At 50.0% G+C, this 18,738-nt stretch overlaps 1 protein-coding gene across 1 annotated transcript in view; it reads right to left on the reverse strand.

The window, feature by feature from the left end:
- LOC107118284 (cathepsin L1-like) overlaps window positions 1-16,692 on the reverse strand; it is a 17,173-nt gene extending 481 nt beyond the window's left edge. The window contains exons 1-5 of the mRNA XM_015420589.1: window positions 16,504-16,692; window positions 12,542-12,700; window positions 11,233-11,457; window positions 8,571-8,739; window positions 6,076-6,184 (exon numbers count right to left, since the gene is read on the reverse strand). Coding sequence (XP_015276075.1) covers window positions 6,076-6,184; window positions 8,571-8,739; window positions 11,233-11,457; window positions 12,542-12,700; window positions 16,504-16,692 — 851 coding nt within the window. The remainder of the gene's footprint in view (window positions 1-6,075; window positions 6,185-8,570; window positions 8,740-11,232; window positions 11,458-12,541; window positions 12,701-16,503) is intronic.
- Between the last annotated feature and the right edge of the window lie 2,046 nt (window positions 16,693-18,738).

Here is an 18,738-nt window from a genome sequence, read left to right on the forward strand (position 1 = left end):
TCTGGAATGACAGGGCGCAGAATGGAAAGACAGCCCCTAGGAGTAACAACAGTGTTTTGGGAATGGAATTCCACTCTGGGGGTCTTCATTCCATTCCCAGAATGCTTCTGCTCCTCCCAGGGACCGTCATTCCACTCTGGGGACTGTCATTCCAGTCCCAGAGTAGTTTTATCTAGGGCCGGAGACCTTAATGGAAAATCCATTCCGCATTTTCTTTGCAACTTTGTCTGTGCTGCAATGTATTTCAATGGAGTGGAGCTCAAATAGTTTCAGTTTCCAGTATTCGTACGCCAGCTGAAGTTGTTGCTGGTTGGAGTTGTCGTCTTGTAAATAAATGGTTGATGTTTTGAGCCAGCTTGTCTCTGCTGAATGACCTGAGAATGGGTGCTTGAGTGAGTACTCTAACCTGTGAACCCACAGCCAAAGGGGGACATTACAGTGGAGAGTCACTGCCACTCTTCGTATGGGGGGGGGGAGGAAGCTTGCAATGCCCAGCCACTTTCTGTTCCTAGGCTCAGAACGTTTTATATTTTTAGTTTATATTTTAGTTTCTGCTGTGATCCTTGTGCTTTTTCTTGATGTTTTATTTTTAAAATTGCATTACCAAATCCCACTGTTCCCCCACCTTTCTATTTTATGCAGGCATCTTTTTTTGTGGGGGGGGGGGTTAGGGAGGGGTCCGTTGTTAAAGACTGTTAAATGAACAAAATATCGCAAGAGTTTTAAGCATATTTGTATTTTGAGTAAATATATAGAAAAAGAAGATAAGAGATTGGATTTATACCCCGCCCTTCACTACCCAAGGGAGTCTCAGAGCGGCTTACAAACTCCTTTCCCTTCCCCTCCCCTCAACAGACACCCTGTGAGGCAGGTGGGGCTGAGAGAGCTCTTGACAGAAACTGCTCTTTTTCAAGAACAGCTGTGCCAGGACTATGGCTCCAGGTGCAAGTGGAGGAGTGGGGGAATCAAACCTGGTTCTCCGAGATTAGAGTCCGTGCACTTAACCACTGCACCACTACACCAAACTAGTTGTGTTTGTATCTTTTATAAAGTTTATATCTCTGGTACCTGGCATTACATTTAATGACATGCATGGCCTGGCCCCACAGAGTCCCATTTATGTCAGATCTAGCCCTTGTAACAAATGAGTTGGACACCCCTGCTTTAAACGGAGATGCCGGGCCGGGGACTGAACTTGGGGACTTCCGCATATGAGGTGCTCCATCGCTGAGCTATGATCCCCCTGGCTAAAGAGCAGAACTTGCTGCCTTACATATACCACAGCAGGTTATTTTAGCCCTGACCTGGATATCCCAGGCTAGCCGGATCTCATCAGATCTTGGAAGTTAAGCAGGGTCAGTGTGATGTATTCAATAGCTGCCATTGTAATACATGACTGTATGTGAAACACCTAATTGAAGTTCCATGTCAAGCTTCATCCTGGGCTAGGATCCTAATCCCTCCAATCCTATTGGTAGCCCAGGAAGAACCAACCAATCACATGCCATCAAGCTCCCTGAGCGGGAACGTCTGTGATTGGACTTTATGTATACAATCTTATTGGTTGGTATTGTATAGTAGGGCGTGGCTATATTAGCCGGGAGAGTTTAAAAGTGGAACAGCTTCAATGTAAAAGCTGTTCTGGCTATCAGAGTTGATCCGTGTTGGAGTTGTGTTACGAGTTGTTGGATAAAGCTGAATCGTTGCTGAATCACTCTCCGACTACTTTGTTAAGTGAGCGACTTAACAGTCAGCCCTGGTCAGTCTCTGCATGGGAAGTCACCCAGGAAGCCCAGGGTTGCTGCTTGGAGCCTGGGAATGGCAAACCACCTCTGAACGCCTCTTGCCTTGAAAACCCCACAGGGTCGACACAAGTCAGCTGTGACTTGACAGCAAATAAAATTTAAAAGGACAGCTGTTCTTCCCGCTTGGGGGGGGGGGGTCTCTATGCTGCATCCCACTCTCTAAAGTCTCAGGCTTGATAAACGACGGCTGAGGGGTGACATGATCGAGGTTTACAAGATTATGCCTGGGACAGAGCAGGTAGAGAAAGAAGTGCTTTTCTCCCTTTCTCACAACAGAAGAACTTGTGGACGCTCAGTGTTGGGTTTTTTGTTGTTCAGTCGCACAGTCGAGTCCGACTCTTCGCGACCCCATGGACAAAATCACGCCAGGCCCTCCTGTCTTCCGCCGTCCTCTGAAGTTTGCTCAATTTCATGTTCGTTGCAACTATGACACTGTCTAACCATCTCATCCTTTGCCGTCCCCGTCTTCTTTGACCTTCAGTCTTTCCCAGCATCAGGGTCTTCTCCAGAGAGTGCTCCCTTCTCATTGGGTGGCCAAAGTATTTGAGCTTCAGTTTCATTATCTGGCCTTCCAGGGAACAGTCAGGCTTGATTTATTTGAGGATTGACTGATTTGATCTTCTTGCAGTCCAAGGGACTCTCAAGAGTCTTCTCCAGCACCATAGTTCAAAAGAATCTATTCTTCGGTGCTCGGCCTTCCTTATAGTCCAACTCTCGCAGCCATACAGTACTACTGGGAATACCATTGCTTTGACCATGCGGACTTTTGTTGGCAGGGTGATGTCTCTACTTTTTACCATGCTGTTGAGGTTCGCCATCGCTTTCCTCCCAAGGAGCTGGTGTCTTTTAATTTCATGGCTTGGGTTAGAACAGGTAAAAGGAAGTCCTTCTTCTTCACCCAAGGAGTGATTAACACATGGAATTCACTGCCTCAGGAGGTGGTGGCAGCTACAAGCATGGATGGCTTCAAGATAAACATATGGAGCAGGGGTCCATCAGTGGCCACAAGGTATAGACAGGAACTCTCGGTCTGGGGCAAGTGATGCTCTGTATTCTTGGTGCTTGGGGGGGGGGTGGCAACAGTGGGAGGGATTCTAGTGTCCTGGCCCCAATGTGAACCTCCTGATGGCACCTGGTATTTTTGGCCACCGTGTGACCTAGAGTGTTGGACTGGATGGGCCATTGGCCTGATCCAGCATTGGCTTCTCTTATGTTCTTATGTTCCATCACCTGTTACCTGAGAGCCTTTCAATAGAGACAATGTGGAGTGAACTGAAACTGTGGTCTAGTGTCAAGATATGGCCTTCCTTCTAGGGAGAGTCTTCTCACCAGGGGCTACAAAGCCTTGAACTATAGTCTAGGAAACATCGGCTTCTTCCTACAGCCCAACTGCGTTAGTAGAACAGATCTGAAAGAGCCAGGGCTAGGGCTGCTAACCCTCAGGTGGGGCATGGAGATCTCCCACGATTACAACTGAACTCTAGACGACAGACATCAGCTCCTGTGGAGAACCTGGCTGTTTAGGAGGAGGTGATTGGCTTTATACCCTGCCCTTCACTTGGAGTCTCAAAGTGGCTTACAAACTCCTTTCCCTTCCCCACAACAGGCACCTGGTGAGGTAGGTGGGGCTGAGAGAGCTCTGACAGAAACTGCTCTTTCAAGAACAGCTCTGATAGAACTATGGCTTGCCCAAGGTCATCCAGCAGTTGCAAAGAAGACAACTAAGAAAAGGGGGTAGGTGGGTGGTAAGCCTCTTTCAGGGCATTTAAAAGTCTGGCGTTTCCCCAGTTTTTCTCCTGAGCAGTGAGTGAAAATACTGAAGAAGAAGAGAAGAGAGGAGATTGGATTTATACCCTGCCCTTGACTACCCAAAGGAGTCTCAGAGGGGCTTACAAACTCCTTTCCCTCCCCCTCCCCACCACAGACACCCCGTGAGGGAGGTGGGGCTGAAAGAGATCTTTCAAGACCGCTCTTGAGAGAACAGCTCTGAAAGAACTTGTGACTGACCCAAGGTCACACCAGCAGCTGCAAGGAATCAAACCTGGTTCTCCCAGATTAGAGTCCGCACACTTAACCACCACACCACTGAAATTCTATGGAATTATACCCCAACCTCCCCAGGCTCTACTCCCAAGATCTCCAAGCATTTCCAGACTCAGAGCTGGCAACACTACCAGTTCCTCAACAGCCCAGAGCTTTGGCAGCTGATAGACTATTGGGCTTAATCAGAACCAGAACCAGGAGGAATTGTTTGGGTTCCCCATGGCAGCCGTTGACGGCGAGTCTGCAAACAGAGTACATTAACACATTTGACTGGATTTGGGTTTAATTCAGGACAGAAACTTTCTTTCCTACAGAAGGTGTTAAGTGACACAGGCGTCCTTAGATAAATTTGATAAACAAATATGATAAATAAATAATATTATTATGGTGACTGCTGCCACCTACTGGTTGATAAAAACCCTACCATCATGTTCATTCCACCCTTCCTCAAAAGAGTTCAGAGCAACATCTACGGTTCTCCCTCCTCCTTCACAAAAGCCCTGCAGGGTAAGCTAGGCGACACTGACTGGACCCAAGATACTCAGAGAAAATTTCATGGTTGCCTAATGACTTGAAGAGCCAGTTTGGTGTAGTGGTTAAGTGCACGGACTCTAATCTGGGAGAACCGGGTTTGATTCCCCACCCCTCCACTTGCAGTTGCTGGATGACCTTAGGCAAGCCATAGTTTTGTCAGAGCCGTTCTTGAAAAAGAGCAGTTTCTGTCAGAGCTCTCTCAGCCCCACCCACCTCACAGGGTGTCTGTTGTGGGGAGGGGAAGGGAAAGGAGTTTGTAAGCCGCTCTGAGACACCTTCGGGTAGTGAAGGGCGGGGTATAAATCCAATCTCTTCTCTTCTTCTTCTTGAACCCAGGTCTCCCATAGTCCTAGTCTGAACACCAAACTAGACATGGCGGCGTTCCCAGATCTGCCTCTGGGGACGCACGGCCATTTTGAAGCAGTGAATCCTCGCCAGAGAGCTCTTTCAACAGCACCACAGAGGCCCGATTCTGGTCAGGACCACCATGGGGTGGGGGAAGGGGCTCCTACCTTTCTCCCCACAACTGTACTTCCAATCCAAAATAGTGCTGGGGTTTCAGGTAAGAAAAACAGCTGGGGGGGAGGCAAGAGCCTCTCCTCCCCCACACTGAGGTGATCCCAACCAGGACTGGGCCCTCATGAACACAGTGGCCCTGCGGTCATGACTACGTCTGGCATAAAAACCTGTAGTTTAAATATGCAGGAAGATATGTCTGACATAACCCGAGAGGGGTGGAGAAGGCAGCTGTGAATCCCCTGCATTGTGCAGGGGTTGGACTAGATGACCCTTGGGACGCCTTCCGGTTGTATGTTTCTGAAGAGGATGGTAAAGCACTGTGTTTTAGGAACACTGGGAATCTGTCCTTGGAGCTGGAAGGAGTTTAGAAGAAGGGAAGAGAAGAGGTTGGATTTATACCCCTCCCTTCATTACCTGAAGGAGCTTACAATCTCCTTTCCCGTTCCCTCCCCACAGCAGACACCCTGTGAGGTAGGTGGGGCTGACAGAGCTCTCGCGAGGACTTGCCCTTGAGAGAACAGCTCTGAGAGAACTTGTGACTGACCCAAGGTCACACCAGCAGCTGCATGTGGAGGAGTGGGGAATCAAACCCAGTTCTCCCAGATTAGAGTTCACGCTCCTAACAATTACACCAAACTGGCTCCCTTAGTTCCAACCAGATGTGTAACCAAACTGCCAAAGCAGATAGCCCAAGAGCAGCCTTGCTGAGCTGGTAGCTGCAATACCAGTTTTGACCACGTGTACTGTTGGTGCCAAAGAACAACAGAAAAGCAAAGCAGGTGCCCCCTTCCCCTGGCATGTGGCTATGCTGCCCACAAAGGCTGTGGCTGAATCTGCATTTGTCTTTCCCACCGGTGTCCCAGCCTTTTGACTCCGTCTTTAAAAAAGCTGTCTACATTTGGTGTCGTTTTCACACCTCAACAGTGCTAGCATACTTTTGCACGTCCGCATATGTTTATCGTCCTTTCGGGGCGGCTCCACTGTCACTGCGCCTCCGCACTGCTTTAAAAGAATCTTCTCCAAACAACATTCAAACAAGCATAGAGAAAGACGGCGTCACAGCAGCACGAAACTGATTTTAAAATGCAAATGCAGATTCGACCTGTGTCCCGCCCGTCTTTTCCCCTTAGGGCTTCCTGCCGCCACCATCCCAGCGCCCGTCCCTTGTCATCACCTGTTCTTCAGGATCCAGTACTCCTTCCCGTCCTCCTGGGAGATACCGTACCCAACTGCCAACATGGCGTGGTTCACAACATCGCTGCAGAAGATGCTGGAAAATATCCCTGGACAAAAGGAGAGGTTTGGGGACAGCAAAAAGAATAATATGAACTCCTTGTTAACACCCTCTTAGCAATATGACCACCCCAGACCTTTCCCAGACAGCAAGAAATGACTCAACTCCGTCACCGAGGGTTCGATCTTGAAAGTCCAAGTGAATACATCTGCTTTGGGGGATTGCTGCATTGAGGGCCAACTAGGGTCGCCAGCTCTGGGTTGGGAAATTCCTGGATATGTTGGAGGTGGAGCCTGTGGGGAGTGGGATTTGGGGAAGGGAGTGACCAGTTGTAATTCCAGGAGATCTCCAGGCCTTACCTGGAGATTGGCAACCCTATGGCCAACACAGGGGTACATGAAATAGCCATCCCAGTTCAAAGCACTCCAGAGATCCTCTCGCTGCCTCCACTGCTGTTTTGGATTGCTTTCACAGATCAAAATCTGTAGTGTTTCTGTTTATCTCCAGCCGAGGACCATCCAGTGACGGAATCATCGGGTAACGAAAAGGGGAGCAGCTGACTTGCACAGACTGGGTGCGTTCAGACGCGCCATTTGATCTGGTGTCGTGCCAGTTCAGAAACGGATTTTATACGTGCGATCACACAGCCAACATCTGCCTCCCATCCCCAGCTGTCGCTTTCCGGCTCAAACCCCCTTTAAACCAGAGTATTTTGTTACCAGGTCCCCAAGTGGTGTTTTCCTGATTCTCCGTTTCCAGCCACATTTCCCCCCTGTGTGACTGCTCCTCCGGTGTCGAGCCACTTCCGGTTTAAGCCCCCTCCCTGCTCCAAAGCTGCCCGAGGCTTCCGCTTTTCACCTGCCATTTTTTTTAAGCATTGGCGGTGTGCGCATAGGCCCGCCCCCAACACCCACAGCCACCCCCTCCCTTCTCTCTTGAGAGAGAGAGAGGGGTGGCTGCCTTTAAGTTCATGGAACCCGCGTTTCCTCCCAAGCCCGATCTCCGCTTGAGATCAGGCTTGCAGGGAAATGCCAGCTCCATGCACTTAAAAGGGAAACGGCGGCTCTTTGCTCTTAAAGGGGAAACGCCGGCTCCGTGTGCTTAAAAGGGAAACGCCGTCTCCTTTAAGTGCAGAAAACTGGCGTTTCTGGAGATCGGGCACACTGGCGGGCGGGGTGCGGGGTGGACGTCCCCAACGTGATATCATCACATCGGTGATGCCCCGCCCCCTCCAGGAACACCCCAAAGTCCCCCGCTGGGGGCGGAAGATGGACTTGGCAACCCTACTTAGGGAACTCTTAAGGTCCAGAGGTATTTCAGGATCTGCCACTGTGCAGAGAACACCACCTGGTGTCAAACCTCACTCTGCTCAGTTTGCCATAGATGCTGGAGGAGAGGAATTCCTTGGGGTGTGTGTGTGGAGTGTGTGACGTAAATCTTCCAAAGAAGCCTTCCATCCATTCACAGAGGAATGTCCTTGAGACTTTCGGTGCCAGCTTGCTTTGTAGATAATGGGATCGTATATTTCCCAGGTGAAAGGGGGTAGAGATGCTGGGGGCTAGGCGGAGTGTATGTGACGTATGAGTGGGCCTTAGGAGGAGTCACATTTGAATTACCTTTATCTATGATTGTACCAACCAAAACCTCTAGAACTGACACAGTACTGTTAAGACCTGGAACTTGCTTATAACCAGGGGTCATTTCCTGCAGAAGTGCACAGGAGCGGAGCTCCGGCAGTAAAGAGCCCAGGGCACATGCAACAAGCCACACCCCCTGCTCCCAGCAGCCCTCAGTCAGAGCAAGAAGCAGCCAAGTAATTTGCAGAGCCCCCCCCCGGCCCAAAACAGTCCAGTGGCACCTTTAAGACCAGGTTTTATTCAGGTAGAAGCTCTCCCTCCTCTGTGAGGACAGATCTGCACGTTCCCCCCCCCAATAGCTAGGAATCCAAAACAGTCCAGTGGAGCCTGAGCGGTGGGTGTTGCCTTCTGACACACTTCCGGTGATATCAGGGGGTGTGGCATATGCGAATAAGTTATGCTAATGAGTTATGCTAATGAGCTCCTGCACCTCCTTTTCTACGAAATGACCCCTGCTTATAACTCAATAAGCATATCACTGCCAAAGAGAGTGTTGTTGAGAATAACTTGCCCAGGAGTCTGACACCTGGTTTATTAGACGCCTTTCTGCATTGCAGAACTCGAGGTGGCTTATAATCTAAAACAATAATGATTTAAAAAAACACCTAACAGACCACAATTTAAAATCTAAGTTAGGACTGCTTATAAATAAAAAACTAAGTTTGAGTCCAGTGGCACCTTTAAGACCAACAAAGTTTTATTCTGGGTATAAGCTTTTGTGTGCACGCGGGAAGGTTTCCCCATGGAGATAATCTTGCTGAGGACTTCTTAAACTGTTCCTCCCCAGAGGTACCTTACCAGACTTGTAGAAATGGAAAGGGAAGTTATGGGCATCCACAGCAACCGAAACTGGGCCGACTGTGGCCACCGCTTGCTCCAGGGCTGCTTCGCTCCCCCGTTGAACTGCCACCAGGGAAGTGCAGTTAGCAGCTCGTTCTTGGGGGTTGTAATGACAACTGAATCCCTCCTGCATGGAAAGGACAAATGAGGGTTTTATGTTTAGATTTCTGTGCACTTAATTTTATGGTGGGGGTTTTTTTGGCTCGAAGAGAGCATAAAAACTGACAGGAATACTTGCAGGTGAGAAACAATAATTGTTTAGAATTCCCATAAATCTTTCTTTTTTGAAAAAAACAAGAACAGCAAAACAAACCAGGGACACCCCCCCCCCCCCCCCCCCCCCATAAAAGCAGTCAGGGAACATTTTTCTGTGATCAAATTTTTTTGCTGGTGTGTTAGAAGCATGCCCACCCCTGTCTGAACGATTTGGCTACTGCATAAATGAGTTCGCTCTGGAGCCCATCCTTCCTGAGCTAGGAGAAAAATGTGCGAGCCGGAGGCTAAAAAACTGTGAGCTAGCTCACACTAACTCAGCTTAGAGGGAACACTGCCCCCATCATCTGTTCCTGGCTTGGATCCTGTGTATCTGTTCCAGTAGCAGTAGCAGTTCCCTCTAGAGCAAGGAGCCCTCCCATGATGCAAGGGGTTCAAAGGAACTTGTGATGGAAGAAAGGCCCTGTGCACTGGAGGAAAGTGCCACCAGTAGTGGAATTAGAGTTGCCGGGTTCCCCCTCGGAGGGGAGGGGAAGGCAGGATTGCCTGACCTAGGTTAAGAAACTCCTGGAGACTTGGGGATGGAGCCCGGGGAGAACAAGGACCTCAGTGGGGCACAGTGACATACAGCCCACCCTCCAAAGCATCCATTTTCTCCAGGGAAAACTGATCTCTGTAGTCTGAAGGTGAGCTGTAATTCTAGGTGATTCCCAGGCCCTACCTGGAGGCTGGCATCCCTAAGTGGAATAGACTCAGCCTCCTGAATGCCTTGCCGAATGAAAATAAGTCATTTCAATTCAATGCAGGGTAACAAGGGAAGGCTATTTTGCGACAGGAAGCAGCCACCACCAAAAAAGCCCTGCCTCTGCGAGGAGAGAGACTAACTAGCACAGATGATGGTGCCTAGATCAGGGCCCCTATTGGGAGTACATTGGGGTGGGGAGGGGAGAGAGAAGGTAAGGATTCATTCTGGTCACTTGCGTGGAAGCCTTTCCTATCCAGCACATTCACTCGAGCAAAGATGTGTTTTGATTTGAGATCATCGTAATCCTCAAGATTTACATGGTGTTCTCAAAAAGATGGTGTGACAACCTTCCACTGTTAATATCCCCTTACTGCAGGAAGGGAAGTGGAGAGGGATTTACAACAGTCCTGTAAGGCAGGTCAGTGCTAATATTCTACTGGGGAAGGGGGGCTGAGGCTCAGACTAGCCGGGTCCTGATGAGCACAGCAAAAGAGGGATCTGAACCTGATTCACGGCTCCCCGTCTCAGCCACTGTGCTACAACAGAGTAATGTCATAAGCCACTACACCTGCCAGAAGATTTCAGGGCATTGGTGGTTCTGGGCCAGATTTGCACCCCTCTCCTTTTCTCCTTTCTGTCCTCTTGAGGGACACACAATGATGTGGACTAGTCGCTTGAAAAACAAGAAGTGGCGATCCTCAAGATGGTGCCACAGGAGCTTGATATGCTTCTGCAGCAGGGCTGTGCACTGGGTTGGGAAATAACTGGAAATCAGGGTGGGGGTGGAGCCTAGGGAGGGCAGGGCTTGGGAAGGGGAGGGACTTGAGCAGGGTACACTGTCACAGAGTCCACCCTCCAAAGCAGCCATCTTAGGGTTCCCATTCCCCCAACGGGGGCGGGGGGTTGCCCGCTCTTGGGCCCCCGATCTGCTGGCCCCAATCTGCCCAGCGGGGGGGGGGGAACCCCGCCCCCAGAGTGCTGCATCTGCACCGACGTGCCCAGCACAATGGTGTCACCCAGAGATGATGTCATCACCCAGAGCACGTTGCAGGGGGACACGATCATTCGAGGAAAAACTCTATGGTTTATAGAGTTTTTCCTTAAATGATAGAACATCCCCCGCAATATGCCCTGCGCAATGACACCACTTCCAAGTAACGTCATCACAGCGCATACGCTTTGCGCACACAGCAAAGACATCTACCAGTTTGGTGTAGTGGTTAAGTGCGTGGACTCTAATCTGGGAGAACCGGGTTTGATTCCCCACTCCTCCACTTGCAGCTGCTGGATGACCTTGGGCAAGTTCTGGCACAGCTGTTCTTGAAAAAGAGTAGTTTCTGTCAGCTCTCTCAGCCCCACCTACCTCACAGGGTGTCTGTTGTGGGGAGGGGAAGGGAAAGGAGTGTGTAAGCCGCTTTGAGACTCCTTTGGGTAGTGAAGGGCGGGGTATAAATCCAATCTCTTCTTCTTCTTCAACACGGACCAATGGAGGGACCACCCCCACCCCCCCGCCGGCAGCCAGAGACCTGGCAACCCTACATTTTCTCCAGGGGCTCTGATCTTGGCCATCTTAGAGATCGATTGTAATAGCGGGAGATCTCTAGGTACCACCTGGGGGTTGGCAAGCTTAGCGGGACATGTCCGGCGTATGCATTGGGTTACCTTCTCCAAATAAGGGTAGGCGTCCTCTGAGTTTATGCCCCTGTTATCCCGCACGTACTCAAAGGCCCGCGTGATGTACCCCCCATGGCAGCCGTGGTTCCCCAGCTTCCCGGAGCAGTCAATGAGGTTCTGTTCGCTGAGTGAGACCAGCCGGCTTGTCTTATTGAACAGCAAAGCTTCCAGAGCTCCGGTGGCGCTGAAGGCCCAACATGCCCCGCAGTGGCCCTGTGGGAACAAAAAGATCCCCACCGGATCAGGCCTACGGCCCATCTGATTCAGTTTCCAGTTTCACACAGTAGTCAGTCAGCTGCCCACAAGCAGGGGCCAAAGGTTGCCCCTGCCCCAGAAGTGTCAGAACCCACAGCTTACAACAAAGTACACACATTCAAGAACGGTCATACTTTTATTGCAAAGCTATAGATGCAGTAACACAGGCACTGTTAAGAATGGTGGCAACCCATTGAGCATAATAGGATATAGGGCATTTGTATGCACCCCCCCATGGCATGGGCCAATTAGCTACCCTCCCGCACGCGGGACCAGCTAGGAAACCATTAGGGGGCGATAGCTGGGAAGCAGTAGTCTCTCACGGTACATAGGAGTACTTCCAGACAATACAACCTTCAACATAACATCCTCCTGCACATCTGTAGAGATAAGCATTGCGGCACAGGCAGAACAGCAGAGACAAGAATGCAATAGCAATTACTAAGACACAGAATGAACTCCCAAACCCCCATGCCAGCACAGGTGACAAGAAGCTGGAATTCAGAGATACACTGCCTCTGAGAATGGAGGCTTTTCTTTTTTATTATTAACAATTGTATTAAGTTTTAAAAACATTTTCCATTACATATCAACATTATAATACATGAACTTATAACATATAACAACATACCAAAATGAACCATACACCTAATAAAGAGCTAGTAGGCTTTTCTCATGGAGCTGCGGTGGCTCAAGTGGTTAAGACGCTGAACTGCAGGCTGTGGAAGGTCAGTAGTTCAGCAGTTCGAGACCTGGGTGCCGCATGACGGAGTGAGCACCCGTCTCTAGTTCCAGCTCCTGCCAACCTAGCAGTTCGAAAGCAAGAAATTGCAAGTAGATAAATAGGGACCACTTCGGTGGGAAGGTAACAGCCTTCCGTGCGCCTTGGTGTTTAGTCATGCCGGCCACATGACCACAGAAACATCTTTGGACAGCGCTGGCTCTTCGGCTTGGAAACAGAGATGAGCACCGCAACCCTGGAGTTGGATTCGACTGGCTTTCGAGCAAGGGAACCTTTACCTTTACTTTAGGCTTTTCTCACCTGATTTTTCACTGGAGTGACGTGACCTTTTGTGCGCCAGTCTATTTCTTTGGGGGTCTTCAGAGAGGCCGATTCTTGGAACAAGGCCAGGTTCCCACCATGGGGCTCCACTGGGTCAGGATGGAAGCCATTCAGCATCAGGTTAAACTCCTCATCAGTCTGGGGAGAAAAGGACTTATCAGATCTCACCTTCTGCAGGTGAACAAGAAGCAGCGGCAGGTCCTAGGAAGGGCCCCGCCCACTCAAACCTCAGAGCAGCTGGGAACTCACAACTTAGAGGTGTCAGCAACTCCCCCCACCCCCTGGTTCCTTTGACCTCAGCCCCTTCCCCTCTGTTTTCAATATTTATTTATTTTTATTTATTTTATTTTTTGGGATTTGTATCCCGCCCTACCCATACGGCCCAGGGCGGCTAACAAGCGGACAAGCCGAATAAAACATGGAATACATTAAAACTTCGATAAATACAACTAAAATGGTGCTGTGCAGTACATATTAAACAGTCAATTTAAAAATTCATTTAACGTTCAAGATGGTCGATATCCCTCATTTCCTCACTGGCCACAACATATTGGTCACAACACGGGCCTACCTAACAAGGCTGTAGTGAGAACAGGGCTATTTTTGGGCAGGAACGCACAGGGACAGCGTTCTGGCTGGCTCCCAAGTTGGCCACGCCCAGCAGGAACTCATTAGCATAATAGGCCACACCCAAGAGCAGAAACTCATTAGGATTGGCTACATTAGGGGTGTGTGGCCTAACATGCAAAGGAGTTCCTGCTACAAAAAAAAGCCCTGGGTTTTGACCACAAACAAGGTCAACAAAATAAGAAGCAAAAGGTGGGCGTGGCTGGATGACCACACTTCTGGTAACATGGGGGTGTGGCCTAATATGCTAATGAGCTGTGATGTCAGGGTTGTGGCCTAATATGCTAATGAGTTTCTGCTGTTGGGTGTGGCCTATTATGCTAATGAGTTCCTGCTGGGCTTTTTCTACAAAAAAAGCCCTGGGTGAGAATATACGTGAAACTCACTGAAGCCTTGCCTGATTTTGTCTCTGGTGAAATGCTGAGCTCGTTACACATTTTATAAAACCGCTTGCAAGGTTTAAGCATTTGAACTCAGACCCAGAGCCAGTCTCCAGTGCTGAAACTGCAGCCTCCAGTGTGGGCAATGGGGGAAATGCCCCTGGGGGCGGGTAGTGGGCCTGTCTCCCTCACTATTGAGAAATCCCTGCAGCTGGGGGATTAGATCAAAGATCTGGACCAAGGGATCAGGAAGAAAAGCTCCAGTTTGCCCCAAAATCACAATACCTGTATTCTTTAATAAGATACTTCGACCCCGGTCACACGGTCCAGATAACGCGTGGGAGGGGAGGCATTGCTCTTTGCGCCGGCGCAATTAGACCTGCCAGAACGTGATCAGATGCGACGGCAGCAAACCACGGTTTCATCCGTTAGTGCATGCGTGTCAAGGAGGACAGCCAGGGGGAAAGCCGCGCACCGGCGTGATCACACGGAACGATTCCGTCGGCAGCCCGTGGCAAACCATTTGCTAGTATATTTGTTGAGATACTTTTTAACCGCGCAGCTTCGGCGGCACGCCACAGGTTGGCCACGGGTGCGCTACGCTTGCCAGATGTTGCGGTGTGATCGCGCCCAGCATCCGTGGCTCTCCCGCAGCAAATTCGGCGTGTGAACGGGGCCTTCACCAGTCTTCCAAGGAGCTTAGGGCGGTTGTTTTTTGTTACCCCAGGGTCAGGTTCCCTGTGCATTTTGCATTTAACAGCTTGCCTGCCATTGAGAGAGGAGGCTCCTCTCTCTCCCCGGGGCTTGTCACCATAGCGATGCCAAATGTCCTGGCTTCTCAAATGTCTATGATCCTGTTTTCCTTGCTATGTAGAGGCTACGTGCCTATGGGGGGGGTAAAAAGGTAAAGGGTTCCCTTGCTCGAAAGCCAGTCGAATCCGACTCTAGGGTTGCGGTGCTCATCTCCATTTCCAAGCCGAAGATCCAGCGCTGTCCGAAGACGTTTCCGTGGTCATGTGGCCGGCATGACTAAACACCAAGGCGCACGGAACGCTGTTACCTTCCCACCGAAGCGGTACCTATTTATCTACTTGCAATTTCTTGCTTTCGAACTGCTAGGTTGGCAGGAGCTGGAACTAGAGACGGGAGCTCATTCCGTCATGCGGCACACTCGGGTCTCGAACTGCTGAACTACTGACCTTCCACAGCCTGCAGTTCAGCGTCTTAACCACTTGAGCCACCGCAGCTCCTATGGGGGGGTAGGCAACCGTGAATTCTGGTGAGAGGGATGCTCTGAGAAGAGTAAGTGCTTAGTGGGGGGGGAGGGATGATGACCAATGCTTCCTCTAAGCTGTGGAGTCTTGTGACCAAAAATTCTACTTTGTGAGCTACTGGCATTAAAGTTGTGAGCGAGCGATTTGGCTACAGCATAAATTAATTGGCTCTGGAGCCATCCTTCCTGAGCTAGGACAGAAATGTGTGAGCTGGAGGCTAAAAAACTGTGAGCTAGCTCACACTATCTCAGCTTAGAGGGAACACTGGAGATGACTGTTAATTCTGGCGGGTAAATACCGTGGGGCGATTGGGTCCCGATCTTTAGTGCCTTTACTTGAATCCACTATATCTGCAACCTTCACTCGTTCAACTTCGGTCCTAACAATAGATGTGTCCAGGATGGTATCTATCGACTGTCTCAATAAAGTTAGCTTTCTTCAAAGTGACTGGTGTTCAGAACTGATTTAACCAGGATCCTGACACCCAGAAAGTCGGACCAGAACCAACGGGTTGAAATTAAATCAGAAGGGTTTTTGGCTAAACATTAGGAAGAACTTCCTGACAGCGCGGTTCCTCAGTGGAACAGGCTTCCTCGGGAGGTGGTAGGTTCTCCTTCTTTGGGGGGGTTTCAGACACAGACTAGACTATGGCCCTCTGACAGCAATGCTGATTCTGTGAACTTAGGCAGATCATGAGAGGGAGGGCAGGAAGGGTTGCCTCAGTGCTTGGTTCTCGTGGCCCTTCCTTACACGCTGATCACCACTTTGGGGTCAGGAAGCAATTTTCTCCGGACCAGTTTGGCCAAGGATCCTGGATTTTTTTTTTGTCATCTTCTGGGCGTGGAACAGTGGTCACTGGTGTGGGGTGGCGGGAGGTATTTGTGAATTTCCTGCTTTGTTTAGGAGGTTGGACTAGATGACCCTGGAGGTCCCTTCCAACTCTATGAGTCTATGATTCTATACATAGTTTCCCCCTGTTATCTTTACAACAACCTTGTGAGGTAGGTCATGCTGAGAAAGAGTGGTTAGCCCAAGGCCTTTGTGTCTCCCCAAAGCTCCCCCCAATAGCTAGCAATCCAAAACAGTCCAGTGGAGCCTGAGTGGTGGGTGTTGCCTTCTGACACACTTCCGGTGATGTCAGGGGGTGTGGTGTATGCAAATAAGTTATGCTAATGAGCTCCTGCACCTCTTTTTCTACGAAATGACCCCTGATCCCCCCCGTATCATCCAGTCTCTTGATCATCTTCCCAATCCCTGCCATAGAGCACAGCCCCTCCTGACCTTGCATAATGAAGTTTCTTCACAGCACCGTTACCAGTAAGCAACTGCTTCCTGCCTCATTCTCCCCCCAGGTTCCTCTTTCCTGCCTGTCCTTACCACTTGGAATCTCTGCCCTCTCCACTCTGCCCACCATTTCCAGGTCTTTCACTACTCTTGCCCCCCCTACCTGCAAGCTTTTGATCCCAGGCAAACCGACAGACTTCCCCTTCCCCCATGGAAGTTGGACTGTAAACCTTCCAACAGCTCTGGCTCCTGAGCAGCTGGACTGCTTGTGAATATTCTGCTCCCTAACACCATCTAAACAACCTCCTAAACAAAGCAGGAAATTCACAGGCTTTAGCGCCATGCAATCTAAAGAGATGAGGAGGAAGCCGGTTACCAAATCGCCCAGGTGGTTCATTGCCAGCCAATAGCTGTGTTTGCCCAAGGAAGCCTCAAAGTTATGAAGTTTGATCTTCTGCAAGTTCTTCTCCCAGACGGCTCTCCGGAATGCCTGTTCATCCTGCAAAAGGGGATGCGATGTGATGCCAGTGAGGGATGGAAAGCTCCCAAGAATCCCACCCAGCATCCCAGAAGCATCCACAGAACCACTCTTAGCAAACAGAGGGGCTGTGGCTCAGTGGCAGAGCATTTGCTTGGCATGCAGAAGGTCCCAGGTTCAATCCCCGATATCGCCAGTCAAAAAAAAAACCATCTGGCAGTAGGTGATATGAAAGACCTCAGCCTGAGACCCTGGAGAGCTGCTGCCAGTCTGAGTAGACAACACCGACCTTGATGGACTTGAAGGTCTGATTCAGTAGAAGGCAGTTTGATGGGATGTGATGAGAATGCTGGGCTACATGAAAGCTGGTGTGCCCCCAGTAAACCAATTGTGTTTGGGGAGGGGTTTTGGCTCAGTGGAAGAGCCTCTGCTTCACATGTAGAAGGACCCAGGTTCAATCCCCGGAATCTCCAGTTAAAAGGACCAGGCAGGAGGTGATGTGAAAGACCTCTGCCAACAGCAGGAAAAACTGCTGGGGGGAGACGGAAAACTGAGACTGCACTCGTGGGAGATTGCAACAAGGGATTATTGCACAGGGTCATTTAAAAAAAATTTGGAAAGCAAGCAAGACATCCTTTTCAAATACACCCTTTAAAAATATTGTGATGAACGGCCATATTCACCTCCACTTTAAGATGCTCTGGGGTGTGCTAGCTTTTAGTTTTCAAGGGTAGATCTGTCCAGTCTGGCCCTGAACTGAGGCCGGCAAATCCATATAACCAAGTTCGTTCTCTGGGTGCTTCATTTCCCCTCCACCATTCTTTCCCATCCTGCTGCCCAGCCCTGCAATTCCGAGCCAGCAAGTATCCACACACGGCATAAACGAAATTAAATGCTGATTTAAAAATTAGTTGGGTCGCTCATGAAGCTCAGGCCCTGAGGGGTGGAAGGTGGAGCAACAGTACCTGGCAGACCAAGGGGAGGGGCCCAGGGAAATCAGGTGGAGCCCTAATGGCCTCTGGTGGGGAACTTGGCTGTGACTGACAGCTCCAGGGTGTGGCGCAATGGAGGCAGGGTGGATAGCCGTTGTTAAGCCAATCAGTTCTCAACATTAAAAAACCCTGGGAAAATTAAAATATTGAAATACTCAGGAGCAATGCTGCCTCTAAGCTGTGGAGTCTTGTGAGCAAAAATTCTACTTGCTGAGCTCCTGGCAATAAAGTTGTGAGCGAGCGATTTGGCTGCTGCAGAAATTAGTTTGCTCTGGAGCCATCCTTCCTGAGCTAAGACAAAAAGGTGTGAGCCAGAGGCTAAAAAACTGAGCTAGCTCACACTGAACTCAATTTAGAGGGAACACTGCTCAGGAGTACAGTTCCCCCCCCCCCCTTCAGGGTTGAGAACCAAAGATGCGCTTGTCTGGGAGCTAAACAAAGATGTTTGGGAAAAGAGAATGGATGGAGGAGGAGGAGGAGATTGGATTTATACCTCACCCTTCATTACCCGAAAGAGTCTCAGGGCAGCTTTCAATCTCCTTACCCTTCCCCTCCCCACAGCAGACACCCTGTGAGGGAGGTGGGGCTGAGAGAGCTCTTTTGAGGACTGCTTGTGAGAGAACAGCTCTGAGAGAACTTGTAACTGACCCAAGGTTTACCGGCAGCTGCATGTGGAGGCGTGGGGAATCAAACCCGGCTCTCCCAGATTACAGCCTGTGCTCCTAACTGCTGCACCAAACTGGCGATCGATCACTGCTCACAAGTCTCCACAGCTTAGAGGGAGCATTGGTCCCCATTGCGGTGCAAAGCAGGGTGTAAATAAAATGGGCCAGATCCTGAAATTTAGCAGTCCTTTCCGAAAACCCTGGTGTTGATAACAATATGCAGTTATGTAATGCTTTCCCCAGATAGTTTAAAGGAGGAGGAGGAGGAGGAGGTTGGATTTATATCCCGCCCTTCACTACCCAAAAAAGTCTCAGAGCGGCTTACAAACTCCTTTCCCTTCCTGTCCCCACAACAGACACCCTGTGAGGTAGGTGGGGCTGAGAGAGCTCTGACAGAAACTGCTCTTTTTCAAGAAGAAGAAGAAGAGATTGGATTTATACCCCCACCCTTCACTACCCAAAGGTGTCTCAGAGCG

This window comes from Gekko japonicus, unplaced genomic scaffold, assembly GCF_001447785.1.
Source record: "Gekko japonicus isolate JY-2015 unplaced genomic scaffold, Gekko_japonicus_V1.1 scaffold884, whole genome shotgun sequence".
NCBI classification, from domain to species: Eukaryota; Metazoa; Chordata; class Lepidosauria; order Squamata; family Gekkonidae; genus Gekko; species Gekko japonicus.